The sequence below is a fragment of the Elephas maximus genome, chromosome 7 (assembly GCF_024166365.1).
Source record: "Elephas maximus indicus isolate mEleMax1 chromosome 7, mEleMax1 primary haplotype, whole genome shotgun sequence".
NCBI classification, from domain to species: Eukaryota; Metazoa; Chordata; class Mammalia; order Proboscidea; family Elephantidae; genus Elephas; species Elephas maximus.
Window position 1 is genome coordinate 102,843,452 of NC_064825.1, and position 18,402 is coordinate 102,861,853.

Genomic DNA, 18,402 nt, shown 5'->3' on the forward strand with positions numbered 1-18,402 from the left:
GTAGGCTGAATGTTTCTGAGTTTTTTGGCCACGTTTGTTAATTGGGAGATTTCATATAAAAATCTGCATTTCCTGCTTCTCTTCAACACTGGAAGCTTGAGAACCCCTGGACCTATGATTCTGCGTGGTATCAGCACGTCAAGTGGTTGGTGTCTGGCCTAAAGAGATCAAGAGCTTCTCTCCTTCCATGGCCCTCAACACTCTCTATTCTTGCTTTGGTGCTTAAGTGTCATTTGTCATCTCAGACTGGCCTCATTTTGTTGGCTTACATCATCTGTCTGACCTGTGTTGTTGCTGTTAGCTGCAGTCAAGTTGGCCCCCAACTCATGGTGGACCCCATGCGCAACAGAACAAAACGCTGCCTGGTTCTGCGCCATCCTCATGATTGGTTGCAGATTGGGCTGCTGCGATCCACAGGGTTTTCATTAGCTGATTTTCTAACCTAGATCGCCAGGCCTTTCTTCCTAGTCTTGGTCTGGAAGCTCTACTGAAACCTCTTCAGCATCACAGCAACACACAAGCCTCCACTGAAGGATGGGTGGTGATTACACACTACACATGAGGAGTGTTGGCCGGGAATTGAACCCAGGTCTCCCACATGGAAGGTGGTAATTCTGCCACTAAAGCACCACTGCCCCAGTGCCTGGGCCCTGCAGGCATCTGCATTTGCTGCCCCTGTTCCCAAAGCAGGACAATGTAACTGGAGAGGATGGCTCCAGGTCCCCTCTGTCATTAGTGGGATCCTGGGGAAGAATCTTTCCCTCTCAACAAATTACTTTTCCCAGTTGTAAATTAAGGATATCACCTCACTGACATTTCTGTGAAAATCAAACGAGATGAGAACTTACTTTGAAAACAAGATGTTGAACACCCCTTCTAAAGTACCTCCTAAGCCTTTCTTGAATCGCTCTTCCGATTTCTGTGTACCCAGATGGTAGGGTGCCCATGACACAGTAACTGAAAAAGCAAGCTGCAGAACATTCTGTATATTATGGTATGATCTCATGTTTATTAACGAAGATTACATATGTACACATTTTTGTACAGAGGGAGGAAAATTCCGGAAGCATACCTATCCCCATTTGTTTACCTGCTGTCATGGGCTATGGGATGGAGGATACACTCACTTTTAATTTTAAGCACTTAAGGTTGTTAGAAAATATTAATGAACGCAAGCACTATGCCAAGCATTTGAAACTTTCATCTTCCCAATGCTCTGGGGTGGGTATTTTCATTTCCATTTGACAGATGAGGAATCTGAGGCTGAGACTGTCAAGTAACTTGCCCAAGGTCACAGAGCCTAGATGGTAGAGCTGGTATTATAACCAGGTTAATAGACTCCTGGTGGCGTTGGGGATGAGCTACAGCTGCTAACCAAAAGGGCAGCAGTTCGAATCCACCAGGCACTCCTTGGAAACCCTATGGGGCAGTTCTACTCTGTCTTATAGGGTCGCTGTGAGTTGGAATCGACTGGATGGCAATGGGTTGTTTGTTGTTTAATGGACTACTAAACACAAGCTCTTCCCACTACAAAGCCTGTTCTACCACTACTTACAAGTTTTTTTAAAAATTCAAACTAAAATGACTTTTTAAAAGATTGTTGCATTGTGTAAGTCAACACAAGTGTTGTACTGTGTCCAGTTCAAGCTCTGGGCACACCTAACTCAGGGGTGACCAGGCCGGTGGCACTGTCAGGACTGAAGGGACGCATGTTGGCTCCCCTCCCTCTGGAGCCTCCCAGGGCCCAGTGACTGTGGGCTCTCCAGCAGCAGGGGGCTCTGCAGAGCAGGCGCTGGAACCAACTTCCTTGCGGGGGGGGTAGGACCCCTGGAGATCGCCCTTGCCAAGCTCAAGAAGTTGTGTTAGCAAGATCCCTGTAAAGTGACTGAGGGACGTGGCTGCTCACTGAGGGCCTATAAGAGTGCAGGGACTGGCTGGTGATGAGTACACCAGGTGCACAAGAAAGTTACTTCCTTTAAAGTAGACGGAAATTTCTAAAAACTCTTGTGTAAAACTCTGATTAGTCGGGCCAGGGGCATGCCAAGAAGTTCTTGTGCGAAAGCAGTTCTCATCTTTTGGTATTTATTTGTTCACTCCAATTCACCGAATGTTTTTTAAAACTAGTTGTTGTCGAGTCAGTTCTGACCCATGGAAGCCCTACGTATGTCGGAGTAGAACTGTACTCCATACAGTTTTCAATGGCTGAGTTTTCAGAAGTAAACCACCAGGCTTTCCTTCCAAAGCGCCTCTGGGTGCATTAACTCTTTGTGCTACCTACGAACTCCCACCAATTGTTCACTGAATACTTACCACCTGCCAGTCCTGGGGCACCAGTGAGGAACAAAGCAGTCCCGCCTTTGTGAAGCATCCATTCTAGAGATAGCATTTAAACCAGGGCACCCTAAAGACTCCTCAAAGGAATATGTTCTACAGAAACTTTGGCGTCAGGCTGACCTGGGTCCAGGCTCTCCATATTAGCCCTGTAACAAGAGAGGAACTGTAACATCTCTATCTTCCTACCCCACCAGGTTGCTGGGGGGACCACTATAATGCCTATGATTAATAAATGGTGGTTATTACTGTTTTTGGAAACCCTGGTGGTGTAGTGGTTAAGTGCTACGGCTGTTAACCAAAGGGTCGGCAGTTTGAATCCGCCAGGCGCTCCTTGGAAACTCTATGGGGCAGTTCTACTCTGTCCTATAGGGTCGCTATGAGTCGGAATCGACTCGATGGCACTGGGTTTTATTATTGTATTTAAGGGAAGCAGCCTTCTAAACAGCCCTGACCATATAACTGACTGTGATGATAGCAATGTTCTACCTCTGTGCTGTGCTATCAGTTACATGTGGTTTTGAGTACTTGAAATGTGGCTAGTGAAACTGAGCTGCTAGAATTCTAACTTTAATTAATTTAAACAGTGACAGGGGCTAGCGGAGGGCGTACAGTGCAGGCCTAGAAGGCTGCCATTCAGGTGAGGCATGAAACCGGCAGGGGAATGGGAGCAGCAGCTGGGAGAGCTGGAAGGGCCAGAGCAGCTACAGAAATATGGCTGGGTAGAAAGGAGACATGCTCAGAAGGGCCAGGAATGGCACCCTGATAGAAGGGAAACACGGAACAGAACACAAATTCTTAAAAAGTCCAGACTTACTGGACCAGTTGAGACTAATTGACTCCCTGAGACCGTCGCCCTGAGATACTCTTTAAGCCTTGAACTGAAAACTATCCCAAGATAACCCATTAGCGAGATAACAGACTGCTACGCAAGATAAAGGCTATTTAACTGTGAGTACAACGCTCTATTAAAAACCAGCTGTATGAGACTAAAAGGTCAACAATTACTCTACAGCAAAGATGAGAAGCGGGCAGGGAAACTAGAGCACTGGAAAGGGAACAACTAAGAACAAAAAAAATGCTGACACATTGTGAAAAACGGAGTGTCACCGAACAATATGCGTAGAAATTGTCAAGTGGGAACCTAATTTGCTGTGTAAACTTTCACCGAAAACATAATAAATCATATATACATCTAAAAAAGTTTTTTTTTTTTTTTTTTGGACCGGCAGCGGCAGGTGGTACAAGGATAAAAAACCTGGAGGGTAGGTTAAGTGAAAGAAGCCAAGCACAAACAACCCCATATTAATGTGTCCATTTACGCGAAATGTTCAGAATAGGCAAATCTAGAGATGCAGATTAGTGGTTTGGAGGGTGGGGCTCCTAGAACGGGTACAACGTTTCTTTTTGGAGTGATGAAAATGTTCTAAAATTAGGTTGTGGCAAGAGTTGCCCAACTCTAAATACCAATGAATCATACACTTTAAATGAGCGAACTGTATGGTATGTGAATTATATCTCAATCAAAAAAATTAAACAAACCAAACCCGTTGCCGTCGAGTCAATTCCGACTCATGGCGATCCAACATGTGTCAGAGCTCCATAGAGTTTTTTGGCTGTAATCTTTATGGAAGCAGACCTTCAGGCTTTTCTTCCATAGTGCCGTCGGGTGGGTTTAAATCACCAACCTTTTGGTTAGTAGCCCAGCACCGTTTGTGCCACCTTCTGTATCTCAATAGAGCTGTTTAAACAAAAACAAAACCCACTAAACATCAGGTGGCCTTAGGCAGAGGGGGACGGGGGCAGGGTCCCACCTTGTAGACTGACCCCTGCAGGGTGTTGGGATGGTACTGTTGAAAGCGCTCCATTTCCTATTCCAAGACTGTGACTGTAAGATTAAAAAGAGAGCCCTCCCTACAGCGAAAGCCTTTATCAGTGAAGAAAGTCAACGTGTGCAAAGAAATGGAACACCAGATGGTGGGGGATGGAAAAGAGTCCTGAGAGGAAATGGAAATGTTTGGAAAAGGCAGAAGGTGCTAGAAAAAGCCACTTCTGCTCTCTCCCAGAAGGGAAACATTATCAGACATTAGCTTGACATTCCCAGTGGTGAAGGGACAACCTAGTCTTTCATTTCCTTCCTGATGGCTTGTCTTCATCAGGACCTGAGATGCTCAGGTGAGCACAGCAGGTAAGTAACAAGAAGAGATGGGAAAGCTGCAGGCTGGCTGAGAAAGCGCAGCAGCTGCCTCTGCCTCAAGACGTGAGACACAAGTGGTGCCGAAAAATCCACAGAAAAGTCGAAAGGTGACTCCATGTGGGGTTTTAAAAGGAATACAAATCACTTAAAATACTGCCATGATTATAAAGATGCAAAAGTCTTTTTTATTAACAGTATTCTTAGCATAACCTTTGTTTTAAAGTAAAAGAAGCAACAGCATTAAGTATGAGATGTTTGAGTTGTACTTATTCTATTTTCATATGACGTTATATCTTAGGAACACGGGTGCACTAAGGCAAAGGCTAACACACAAGAGCCACCACTTTGACCCTGAGTCATAGAGATTCTTGGCTAAACAGAACTTCAAGTTTAGCCACCCTCTCATTTCAGAGAGGAAACAGCCCCCTGACTCTCCATCCTGGCTCTCCACTACACAAATTTCCCAGCATCAAACACAGAACTCTCTGAAACGGACATTTTTATTTAACATGTATTTTAACATACAATTGATGATATAATTTAGTGTGTATTTTAACACATACAACTAGCATATCTAACTTGTGATATCACACATCTTAATGATTAGAATGAGGTGACGTTGAAGGTGTGTTTCCTGTTAATTTAAAACCGCATTAGGCAAAGACAAGCTTAGGTGTACCAGACACTGGAAAGAACTGTTTGCACATGGAGAGGTTGGATGTTGAGCAGCTGAGGTACTACTGAACACTTTGCACACTGAAACGGTAGATCTAAGGGGGACAAAGCTGCGATGATTCACCACCCGGAGAAAGCCACATAAGTTATAGGGTCCCCACGTTCTCTTCAATAGAGCCAAGAGGTACAAACACCTGTGATGAGGCCATGCGGGTTAACGAAGCACAGTTATTTGCTTTTACTGGGTTATTTCTACTCATTAATGGTTACAAGGCAAGGCTCAGGAGTCAGGCTGACCTGCTCTGATTCTCAGCGTACACCACCTTCTAGCTCTGACCTTGTGCGGGCAACCCAATTTCTTTAAACCTCAGCTTGCTCATCTGTAAAATGGGGGCGGTAACAGCAGCTACCTCCCAGGGTTGCCAAGAAGACTTGAACACGTGATATGCATCAAGCCTTTCCCATGGCACCCGGGTTGTGGTGAACAGTCAGTGAATATTAGCTAGGGTAATTCCTGCATATTAATACAAAGTTCTGATCTTTAAATATATTTTTAATGAATAAAAATAGTTATGTGAGTAAAATAACACTTAAATGCAGAATGTGGTAGACAAAATCTTCTAAATCTCAAAACTGCCACAATTTTTTTGGACAGTAGGTGGACAGTATCAAACCAGGATCCACAGTTTGGGAGATGCCGGGTTAAATCAGGTCCCAGATGCTTCTTTACTGCCAGACTTCTCAGAACTATGAATACGTTAATGTGTAATTAGGAGCTAGAGGGTGGAAAGGATATCCCCCAATGTATTTGCGTTCAGAACCTTTACTCTGCAGAGTGTTTCACGGCTAGTACTCAATGCACGCACCCTGGGAAATGCTACCCCAGACATTCGCACCTAGAGGAATACTGGGGGGTGGGGGGGTAAGGTTTGAAGCCTGGCCCACCCTTGCACAGGCCACACTCAAGATGCATGCCTCTAACCATTCCCAAAGCCAACTCTTCAGACAGGGATTGGACTGGACAACGGGTTGGACAGGTATGCTGGTGAGGAGTGAGCTTCTTGGATCAGGTGGACACTTGAGACTATGTTGGCATCTCCTCCCTGGAAGGGAGATGAGAGGGTAAAGGGGGTTAGAAGCCGGAGAAATGGACACAAAAAGACCGAGTGGAGGGAGGGAGCACGCTGTCTCATTAGGGAGAAAGCAACTGGGAATATGTAGCAAGGTGTATATAAGTTTTTGTGTGAGAGACTGACTTGATTTGTAAACTTTCACTTAAAGCACAATACAAAAAAAAAAAAAAAAAGATGCATGCCTCTAGACAGCCACCAGCTCTAACGGGTTTGTCTACCCTGGAGGGGCTGGGGAAGCCGTCGGGAGCATGGTGATGGCAGGGAAGGAGCTGACAGGCTTACGCTTTGACAGAGAGCCTGAGATTCCTGGCAAACGGAACCTGAAGTTTTCCGAGGCCTGGGGAGGTCCCACGTGTAGGACCTCCAAATGTGAAATGCTTCCCTTCCACAGTGATCTAGAATCCCTGGGTAGGAAACTGAAAGACTCCCAGGAACATGCCCTCTGTGACCTTGTACTGAGGTCAGAATGAGGGAACTAGAAGCTCCCCTGCTTCCGTATGGAGGTTCAGGACTGAGAAAAGAGGACCACCATGGCCTGGGATTGCATGCTGGCCTGCAGGCTCCGGGGAGCAGGACTCACAGCACCAGGGAAGGACTGTGCTACCAGGTCTAGAGGTCTAGAGTGGCTCAGTGGTGCGGCGGGCGGCTATGACTGAGCACAGTCAGGAGAGGCACAGCAATTAAGGCTGCAAAACAAGTCAAGGTGCTTCCATACATGCAGGGATCCTGCAAAAGAATACAGGGAGATGGGGAAGACAGTTTTCCAGGAGAAATGATGTCTTCTCTCAGGAGCTGTTACTGGGTTCACCTGGATACCAACAGGTACCTCACAATAAAACCTTACCAGGATATCTCCCTTCTTCAGGAGCATCACCAATCTCACCCTCCCCAAGGACCCACTGCTACCCAAAACAAACAAAAATTCTGAAGACAACACCAGTTCTTCTCAAACAGTTTAATAGCAAATAAACAAAGGAAGGTACCACACTTGGCAGATACAAAATGACTTTTTGTCTGTGTGTCTGTGCAATTAAAACAGATTTAGGTTCCCCATTGGGACGAAAGGAAAAACACACAAAAAGGAAAGAGATTCCTTTTAAACACATACTCCCTTGCTCCAAACTTGTAACAATTTTTTTTTTTTAATCCACTACACAAACTCTGTGATCAAGTCAGAAAAGCGACAAAGGGCTCTTCTTGCCTTTTTTTTTTTTTTAAACCATTAAAATAAAATCCATAATTTTCTACAGAGTACAACACAAGTTCACACAAAAAAGACATTTTCTTTTGCAAATCAAAACAGGAAAGAAAGGAAAAGCTCAAACAAGGGAAAGGAAAAGCATTTCTACGGCTGAATCACGACTTTGAGTTGATTGAATCCCGTTGTTGCTGCAGAACAGACTGTGCGTTTGGTCATAGTGGCAATTTTTTTTCTCTTCACATTGTGAAATCACTTTACATTGTTTTCTAGTAGAAAAGGCAAAAAACTGTACAAAACCCCTAGTGTTAAATACAACGTTTGTACCAATAAAAAACTCACACAGGTTTGTCTTCAAAATGTAAAGTTTTTTTTTTTTTTTTTCTTTTTAAATTATTCACAAAAAGCAGCTGGAAATCAGAAAGACAGCTGCCGCTCCAGGGTCTCAAATCCATTAAAACCACCACAGAACAATTAAAACAATCAGAGAGAGAAAAGGAAAAGAAGAGTGTCCAACGTTTGGCATTTGGTTTTATCCACAGGTTTTCCCAGAGCTCCTCTTGGAATTGAAAGCAAAAACGATTGGCAAACACGGTTTCTCAGTACACAGGAAGGGGAGCCTCTGCGCCTTCTGCCAACAGAGGCGGCTCTGTGCAGTCAGACTGTGGGGCGCACGGCAGTCTCACTCAGGCTGGGGTTCTGGCCTCTTTCCATCCAATCACCCCTTCTGGGAAACTGAGCAGCCTACCATACCCTGGACCCTCACGTGGCTGCCCTTCCCCCCAAGTAAGAGTGGCCTCAAGCGTAATCCCAGGCAACCTGCTGGGTCCCAGAGCAGAAATACTGCTGGGATTCCTTCCTTCACCAACCCCAGCAATGGATGATGCTGAACAGTGCTTCTACCTTCCCCACCCCGCCCCATCTGCTACACCTCTCCACCCTTCCCTGGACAATCAGGGCATCCTACTCCCTGGCTCCCACCACCAGCAGCTTAGGTCTGGGTGGGATCTATCATGAACTCTTCCCTCTCAATCTTTCACCTCCACAGATCCACCCGTGACCTCTCATCTCCTCTGGCCTCTCTCCCCTGCCCCTCACGTATTTACTCAAGTCCCCAAGACCTTGAGGCCAGATGGTGCCACAAGGGAGGAGGGCAAGTTCCCTTCAGGTAACCAAGGAACTGGCTTGCCTGGTGCCCAGGGACAGTAGCTATTTGGCTCTTCACCCAGTTTAAAAACCAAATCCCTGCCCTGACCCCACCCCACTAGCTAAGCCAGAGCAGAGCTGTGGTGAAGAGCCAGCGTTGGGTGGCTGGTGCCCAGGGCTGTAAACAGTGTGAAGACTGCAGTATTGTGCTTGTCTCCGAGGAAAAGCTCCAGCAGGTGTCCTGCCGCTTAGCACTCAGATGGCCTCCTATGAGTGGTTACTAGCATTTCTCCTTCTGGGCCAAGGGGTGCTCATACTCCTAACGTGCTAAGCCTCTTGCCCACCTGCTGCCACCTTCTGGGTTCCTATCTCTGTTCCTCATGCCATGCCGTACCCCTCCCTAGCCCTCTCTGAGCAGAGCAGCCAGCCTTCTGGAGGCCCCACGAAGTGACAGTCTAAGTGCACAGGCAAACACTCTAAGGGCAATAGAGGAGAAAGTTGCCACTTCAAAATAAAACAATACAATCTTGGGGGAAAAAAAAATCAACCCCACAACAATTTGAAACAACTTCTTTGAAACCCTTTTAAATAGGTCAGTTTTTGCACAAACTATAGAAAACAGAGAGGTGAAGGTGATATATACGAAGGTGTGAAGAAACAGCAGGAAACATGCAAAATTTGTTTTTTCTGGGCATAATCTTAGTAGGAAAGGAAAAAACTCAACACAAAAACAAAACCAAAAAAAAATCAAAGCATCACATTTTGCTGTGGAGACTGTAGGAACAAGCATGGACAGGGATGCAGGCAGGAACACGGGGAACGGCACGAGGGGTCCAAAGGCTCCCCACTGGGAAGAACCACAAAAGAAAAAGGAAAAGGGCTGGCTGGGGCCCAAACTGCAGCTTGCAGTCAAAAAGGAAAGGGAGTTCAGGTGTTTTCTGCAGTTGAGAACTTGAAAAAACAAAAATAAGAACACATGCGGTCTCCTCAAGCCCTACAAACTATATCAGCAAAATGTGCTCAGGAGCCTCAAAGGTTTTAGTGACATCTTTTATTTCATTGTTTACTTCAAAGTTGTCTTTAAAACTAAGCACACAGAGAAACAAAGCCTAGAAACGGACTGGCTGTGTGTTCACAGAAATACAAACACCACGCGGTATGTGCTAGTAGGGCTGCTCTGAAGACAGTTACAAAGAATTGGAATCACAAAATCAAGTGGTTATCTTATGAAGTTCTAGAAAAATAGATTTTTTTTTATATTCAAATGCAAGTTTAAATATTTCCCCTTCAGCAGTCGTTCTAGCAAAACCAATTTGGCAGCACAAAAGAAAGAAAAAAAAAAAAAAAAAGGGAAAGAAAAAAGAAAAAACAAAGAAAGAAACAAACATAATAAAAATACACATCAGCATCAAAGGTCAACACAAGGTCAAAGGTGAGAGTTCAAGCATCAGAGAAGCTGAAGAGACAGGGATTTGGACGATGTACTTGACGCCACATCGACATGCTTTAGGCACAACGATGAACAAACGGCAGGAATCTAGAAAAAAAAACAAACCAGAAAGAGGGAGACCCACTGAGTTACACAGAGCAATACATCCAAACAAAGAGAGAGAGAACAGGAACACTCACTGTGTGTACAGCCCTGAAATGAGGAGGTGGGGTGGGGCACCGGTAATGACAGGGAACTTTTGCACATGCTAACAATGGACACAGGGAAAAGTCAAAAAGGACATGGAGGACACCAAGAAAACATCCAACTGCCAGAGACAGAATGGAACCTAAGGCTTGGATTTTCCCCTGAAGTGCCCAAACAGCCCCCAACCCCCCGTTTCTCCCCCATTCCCTGGTCAAGACCCACGCTGGAAGCAGAAGGTGCTGACTGGGATGGGAGAATTCCCCAGGGAAGAGGGCCAGGATTTCTCCACAACTCTGCGGGAATGGGTCTTTGTTCCCGGATATCCAAGCTCTTAGCTTCCCCGCAGCCCCCAGCCACTCTTGTGGAACCCAGGAGACACTGGTCTGGCTGCATTCAGGACAAATCAATTTCATGATGTAACCCAAAGGAAGAAACAAAACTACCAGCAGAAAACACACTGTACTTGAAAACCCCACACAACAGAAAAGGATTGCTAAGACCTGACTGCGAGTCTCCACTCTGAGCTGAGCCCTTTCACATCGCGAGACTTGGAGGGGAGCAGCTTCTTCACAAAACCATCTTTGGCCTGGGGAGAGAACTGTGCTCAAGGACAGTGCTGCTGCCGTGCTAACTCACTGGCAGGGGACAGAGGAGGACAGAGAAGTGCATGGTCTCACCAGCTGGCTGCTTTAGCAGCCCTGGACCCTGCTGTGGCACATGCTCCTTTTAGAAAAGAGAACCCACAAGCAGGTATGAAATCTCAGGTCTGGTATCAAAAGTGAGTTGATTGCACCTTTGCCTTTTGTCGTTGGGAAAAGGGTTTCGTAAGGGCCCAGAGCTCAGAACAAACCCACAGACAAATAACGGTGAGATGGCGGAAGCAGAAGTGGGAATGCAGCAGGGCTCTGGGCTCTGGATAACCACACAATGGCCAAGGAAGGAGAGAGAACAGAAGGTTAGCAATCACAGCATGGGCAGCACCCTGTGGAGCACAGCTCTCTCCTCCGCCAATTCACAGCATTAACTCCTTCCCCCTCTGGCGGATTAGCTGGGCTGCAAACGGGCCACAGAAAGTCAGTAGTTTCAATCATACACAGCACCCTGTGTGTACAACAATCACATTCTGGATTCTACAAAATCCTGGCCTTTTCCAGAGATATAATTTAGGTAATAAATATTCTCCACCCCGGAGCTGTATAAAACTTCTATAAAAATAGAAACAACATTCTTGGTTCCAGCCGGTTGGGATTCAGAACAGTGTCTCCCCAACCTAGCATTTTTTTCTTTTTTTTTTGTTTTCTTTTTTCTTTTTTATTTTCATTTTTTGCATTTATTTAAAAAATCCCATCATGCCCCTGGAAGCCTTTGGAACAGTTTTATCCTTTGAAACACAGGACACATTTCTCCCAGTGTGCAGAATTCAAGTTTACGTGGTTCAGCTTAAGAAGTATATGTTTCATGTTTCTTAGAGGACAACAGACCCAAGTTAATCACTATGAGAAGGGAACAGCTGTCCCAGCTTCAATGGGGGGGGGGGGAAACCCAACACCACCAACTACCTGCACAATAGCAAGACGGTCAATCCCTGTCTGTTACCCAAATGGACAGTGTGACAAGGAGAGGGCTCCCATCTGACTCAGCAGTGAACCAACCCCTTTATTCTTATCTCTGCTGCTAGGGTCACAACTGATGTTTGTAAGGTTCCAGGAACTCAGTCCCTGGCCTTGGCTAACAGTCATATCCTAACAGGGCTACCTCTGCCCAGGTATACAATCCCAACATGTCCTTCCTGGCTCTCTACCCCCACGGCATTTCTTGGAGCAGAAGCAGAGCCTAGAGGCTGTGTGGGTCACAGGCTAGAGCAGGAGCAGGACCTGTGGGAGGCAGTAGGGAGCTAATTGAAAGCACAAGGACAAAAACGAACATGGTAATACTGAGGTAAATGAACACTAAATTCATATGGAGGCTGTAAACGTCCTATTGTCTCCCTCTGTCCCCAAGAGCCTGAAGTGGTTAGGAAAGGGCCTGCCAGGCCTCTCTGGTGATGCAACATCTTGGCCAACAACTCAACGAAGGAGACAAGTGCAGGTTCCTTAACCCTCTTTAATACTAAGTGCTGGCCACTCGGAACGCAGGACCCTGGCTTGAAGGGACTTTCTGATTCAGGTACACCCAGAAGCAGGCTCCTTCTCCCTCAACTAGATGGCTTCTGATCACTCTGCCCAGAAGAGGTACCCCCTTCAGCTAGACAGTGCAAGCCCTTCTTGGATCTGCCCTCAGGAAAAAACAGTGGCTTGGGAGGGAAGTGATGCTCCTTGCTGGGGTGGACTGCAAGGGAAGAAGCCAGGCAGTGTCTTCCCTAGGGGCCTTCCTTAGGAACTTGGTAGAAATGGGTCATGCTCTACAACTCGGTGTTGAAACAGGACCAAAAATGACCTCTTTAACAGGCTGCTTCTCTGAAGCAGTCATTGGCCAGGCAGGGCCAATCCAGTATCAACGGCTGCCTGGGAAAGCTGGTAGTGGGTGAGGTCTCTCTGCTTTTTGCGTATGTCAAACGAATTTACCGATGCTTTATTCCCAGAGAATTGCTAGCCCCGTCCTGGGAAAGAGGGGCAGAAATGTAGAACAAGAATCTGAAAAACAGGTGGCAAAAACTCAGTATTTCCACAGACAGCGGCTATGGGGGAGTTTCGGCCTCCAGCTCCGAAGGCCGAGATTGGTGTCACTCAGTTATTCCCACATTTCTCGAAGCCAAGCTGCCTTGCCCTGCCCCACCCCCCACAGCTCTTGGATGTCAGTTCTCACTTTACCCACCCTCACGCTCAGGGAGATTCTGGGAGTCAGTTTTTTGTTCCACTTAGTCCTCTCTCTCAGGGTAGTAGCTTGGGGCAAGTTCTGATCTTTTTAAGTGTTTCCCCATTCCCCCTCTCCCAGGGCGGTTTGGTGTTGGTCCTTTTCAACACACACTGGTTACAAACACGGCAAACTTTAAATAAAAAAATAATAAAAAAAAAAAACTCAGGATATGGCACCTAAACTCCAAAGTAAAACACTGGAAACCAAAGCACAAACTCGTCCTCTGTACGAAGCGAAACTCCCACAGAAGGCAGTAGCCGAGTCTTCAGGGCAAGCTGTGCCTGCGAGAGTGGCAGGGATCAGGGTCCAGGGCTGTAAACACACAGCCTTAGGGCTTCGAATCATTAAGGGTGCTCCTCCCCCACTTACCAGAAGACCCTCTCACTCCAGTCTCAGAGGGGAGCACGCTCAGTAGGGCTTGCTGTCATTCTTCGAACGTTTGAGCTGCACTTTAAGCCGCTTCATGCCAATCTGGAAGCCGTTCATGGACTGGATGGCAGCTTGAGCCGAAACAGGATTGTCGTAACTTACAAAACCTGTGTGTCCAAGCAGAAGCCTAGGTGAGTGACATAGTGAGCAAGGAGATTCTCAGTTCTCCTTACACAACAGACACCTTCTGTGCTTCATCTCAAATCTCAGCTTTTCTCACCAGGGACAAGAATTCTGGAAATTATATCTCATGAAATAAATTAGGTTCCTAATGGTACCGCTTGACATCGACATGTTTTTTTCTAAGCCATTTTCCATGTATTTATTTTACCTTTGGAGCAACAATGTGGGTAGAAATCACCACCACAAAAAGCTCAAAAAGAGGTCATGTGATCTGCCGCAGGTTGACTTAAATGATAACCCAAACTCAACTCCAGCTCTTTCTGCGATGACTCCCTTATCTTTCTCAGTGGGAAAACACTTAATCCCACCCTGACACCAGAAGAGAGGCCAACATACCAAAACACTTGCTCAGGTTTGTCTGCTTGTCGATAAAAACCTTGGCAGACACGACATTCCCAAAAGGCATAAACATCTGCAGCAGGTCCTGATCTCCAAACTCCTGGGGCAGGTGGTAGATGAACAGGTTGGCTCCCTCTGGACCTTCAAAACACCCATTGATTGGAAAGGTATCAGTGTCAAGCACGCTCATCCCCAAGCACTAATTATCTTTCATTTTCACCTGTGCTGAACTGCCACAATCCCACCAGATTCATCTGGATAACTCAACAGATTCTCAAAGCAGGGCACTGAAGAACAATCGCTGAAATACATGCCCTCCCTTGTGTTTAGCCATGATCTGTGTCTCAACGAGGGATATTAGACTTCTACCTTGGAGGAGGAGGGTATGCTGGAATAATAAGGTAGGAAGACTTGAGTGAGGAGTAATAAAACCAGAGGATGAGGGGCTAGTAGAGAAGCACAGAGGCTGCAAACAAAACAGGCTTCAAAATTGTGCCTAGACACTACAGGGACAGCAAATAGATCGGCAGTTGCCAGAGACAGGGGTGGGAGAGTGACTACAAAGGGGCATGAGGGAATTTTGGGGTGCAACAAGAAAAAATCTGTGGTGGTGGTTACCAAACCGTATGCATTCATCAAAACTCATAAAGCCTATACTAAAAATGGTAAGTTTTACTGTATGTAAATTATACCTCAATTTTTAAAACCTTTATATTTACAAAGGTGGCTAGGATCGATTCTTGTGAGTCCCTGGGTGGTACAAACAACACAGCTGGCTACTAAATGAAAGGCTGAAAGTTCGAGTTCACCCAGAGGTACCTCAGAAGAAAAGCCTGGCAATCTACTTCTGGAAAATCAGAAAACCCTAGAAAGCACAGTTCTACTCTGACACATGGTGCTGCCATGCGGTAGAGTCAACACGACAGCAACTTTTTTTTTTTTTTTTGGTAAAAAAAGGATCAACTCTGGGCTCAAAAATAGAATAAGCTTTCCTCCTCTGACCAGTTACTAGCAATGATTTTCTAACCAAAGAACAATTTTATTACGACCGCAATCCAGCCACACGCTGGCCTCAGGGTCTTTGCATTTGCTGTTCCTCTCCCCTAATTACACTTTTTCCTCTAGATATAATCCTGGCTTGCTTCCTCACTTCCTTCACGTCTCTGCTTGAAGGGAATTTCTCAGACAACTCTGGAAAATGCAGTGTCTGCAGCAGTCTGTCCCTCATCCTTCACAGCATGATCTGAAACACCTTACGCTTTCCCTTGCTCACTGTCTGTCTCTGTTGTCTTCACTGAAAGGCCGGCTCCGTGAGGGCAGAAAAACCCCCACCACCACATCCCCAGGGCACAGATATGTTCAATTCAGAGCAGGTAAGGAGAAACTAGACCAGAACTCCTTGCTGCTATGGCAAGAGAGGATACTTGTCTCTTTCCTACATTAAGTACTTAAACCGTACCAGCTCCTTGTTATAAAAACCCAGGCAAATCTGAGCACAGAGGTGTCAACAGGGCTTTATATGCATCACCTTTCTACCCAGAAAGCCTCTCCTAAATTTAACAGCGTTATGTCAAAGCACATACTTCCCACTCTATCAACCCATGGGCTGTAACTCTTTCTGTCCCACCACCCCTCGGTTTGTCCTCAGTCAGAAAAGCGTAGGTCAGAAAGTGAGGGAAATGCTAAACAGGTCACCTGGACAGAAGCCCTCCTCTGACAGGTTTATGACCCGTGGAAAAGACTTCCTAACTAAAACAGATTCTTAAGCTTGTCAAACGCTGTCAGACACAATAAGGCTGGCATCTGTTTTCTTCATCTAAAAACTGCTGCCCCATCCTGGGAGGCATACTGGGGTTTGACCTTTGCCACATCCAGGGAACATTCCAAATGCAGATCACCTTTGTACAATCTCTCAGTCTGCTCTGACATTGTCAAAGAGAAGTGTTGATCTAACCGCCAAAATGGTTCTCTTGACCTGTGCCCTGTCATTCAGCTTTAGCACAGATGGAGTAACCTTCCCCACTCCTGACTTCAATCTCCCCCTTTGCACTCACCTTCCTTCTGGCTTCCAGCAGCACCAATACTCTGCTGCGTCAACAGATTCTGGTTGTACAGGGTGGGGAGTGCCGCGGCAGCATACTGCTGGATCCCCGAGTAGGCCTGAGTGAGGGCCTCCATTGTGCTCCCGGTGCCATTGGAAAGGCCACTGCCGCCCAGGCCACCATTTAAAGCAGCCATCCCTTGGGTGGGGAGAAGAGCAGCACTTACATACTAGAAAGACTCGACTGGTGCCAAAGACAGGTATATTAAGGGAACAATCTGAAGGAGGAAAAGACATTCTTCCTTTCATCTCTCTCTTAGCTTCTCCTAAGGAGAAATACCCAATCTGACTAGTCAGGTTTCAGGACATCCACCAAGCCTTGATGCTAATGGGGCATTAAAAATGCCACAGCCAGGTGTGGTTGCCCCCCACGGTTCTCTTTAAACCTGTGGAAGAAGTGATACCATTTACACACGGGTGCCTCCATTTTCTCTGGCTTTTCTGCCACTTTCACACACAGGGCTGGAATGTGGTAAGAGTTCCAGGACTGTAGTCTAAAAAGGACACATGTGACCTAAGACAAAAGACCTAAGTAATCCCTATCATCATAATGTTGTTGTTGTTAGGTGCCATCAGGTTGGTTCCAACTCATAGTGACCCTATGTACAACAGAACGAAACAGTCTGGTCCTGTGCCATCCTCACGATGGCTGTTATGCTTGAGCCAACTGCTGCAGCCATTGTGTCAATCGATCTTGTCGAGGATATTCTTCTTTTTCACTGACCTCTATCTTACCAAGCATGATGCCCTTCTCCAGGGACTGGTCCCTCCTGATAAAATGTTCAAAGTATGTGAGATGTAGTCTCGCCATCCTTGCTTCTAAGGAGCATTCTGGTTGTAATTCTTCCAAGATAAATTTGTTCATTTTTTTGGGCAGTTCTCAGTATATTCAGTAATCTTCATCAACACCACAATTCAAAGGCATCAATTCTTCTTTGGTCTTCCCTATTCATCGTTCTGGCTTTCACATGCACAAGAGGTGACTGACTGAAAACACCATGGCTTGGGTCAGGTGCTCTCCAGTCTTCAAGGTGGCATCTTTGCTTTTTAACACTTTAAAAAGGTCTTTTACAGCAGATTTGCCCAATAAAATGCATCATCACAATAGCAGCCAACATTGATTGAGCACACACTATGTGCCAGACACTGTACTAAGCAACGTGTCCAGCATATCACCTATGTTCTCATTTAATTTCATAATAATCCTCTGAAGTTTTTTACTCCCGCTTCAAAGATGAGAAAGTAGCCTTAGAAAGGATGTCCAAAGTTACAGTTAAGTGGCAGAGATGGGATTTACCTCAGGTCTGACTTGAATTCCCAGGATTATTTATTTCATTGTGCCACCCCAATCATTCATTTTAAAATGTGCTACCTGCCTAAGGAATGGCCTGATGACATCCAGAGGCTGCCCCTTACCTGCCAGAGAGCTGACATTGAGGCCAGCTGTTGCTCCAGCTAATGTCTGCAGGGCTCCAAGGGAGGCTATCGGGTTGACAGAGTTGCTGCTGCTGGAGCTGGGTGAGGACCCTGCTATTAGAAATCCAATAATTAAACTCAAGCCGTAACTTGCCTTCTGTTGTCAATAGGAATCAGAGCACCAGAGTGGTTAGTACCCAAGTATTCTATTTGCAAAGAGGTTTTCAGTTACTAATTCTGCTAACTGTCCTTAAAGGACATTAAAAAAAAAAAAAAAAAAGATAGTTATAGCAAACCAAAAATTATGAGATTTCTCTTAAGTCAGAAGATGACATTTGAAAATTTCATAAGTGGGTGGTAACACCTTTTGGAAATGGGTGTTAACTAGTTCCCAGAATGATACACCCCTCTCTTTGGACTCTGCCTTCAAACGGAGACAATCTGCCCAAGGCACACAATGACACACTGGTTCCTATGACATGCTTACCTGAACTGGTGAGTACGCTGAGGGGACTGCTGGATGTAGTGAGAGCATTGGTACCACTTGGTGTGTTCTGAGCTGCACTAGCTGCAGCAGCTAGTGCAGCCAAGTTCTGTAACTGCATTGCATTTAACCCTGTAACATCCAAAGCAAGAGATAAGCCATCAGATAAGGGTACTTCATATCCGCTGTAGCAATGACAGCGTACACTGGTAGAAGGCTGGTCCCAGACAAAGAAGGATTGTTCTACATGAAAGCTTTACAAGCTCAAAAGAGATTTA

The 18,402-nt window shown here is 45.9% G+C and overlaps 1 protein-coding gene across 11 annotated transcripts in view; it reads right to left on the bottom strand.

Moving 5' to 3' along the window:
* Nucleotides 1-7,276: 7,276 nt before the first annotated feature.
* Nucleotides 7,277-18,402, bottom strand: part of CELF1 (CUGBP Elav-like family member 1) — a 94,902-nt gene continuing 83,776 nt past the window's right edge. For 5 of the 11 annotated variants that reach the window (XM_049891155.1, XM_049891153.1, XM_049891148.1 and 2 more), the window contains exons 9-13: nucleotides 18,128-18,256; nucleotides 17,641-17,754; nucleotides 16,178-16,363; nucleotides 14,121-14,264; nucleotides 7,277-13,708 (exon numbers count right to left, since the gene is read on the bottom strand). In XM_049891155.1, the coding sequence (XP_049747112.1) occupies nucleotides 13,581-13,708; nucleotides 14,121-14,264; nucleotides 16,178-16,363; nucleotides 17,641-17,754; nucleotides 18,128-18,256 (701 nt within the window). In that variant the 3' untranslated portion in view covers nucleotides 7,277-13,580. The remainder of the gene's footprint in view (nucleotides 13,709-14,120; nucleotides 14,265-16,177; nucleotides 16,364-17,640; nucleotides 17,755-18,127; nucleotides 18,257-18,402) is intronic. The other 6 variants (XM_049891150.1, XM_049891152.1, XM_049891154.1 and 3 more) reach the window with 3 other exon arrangements.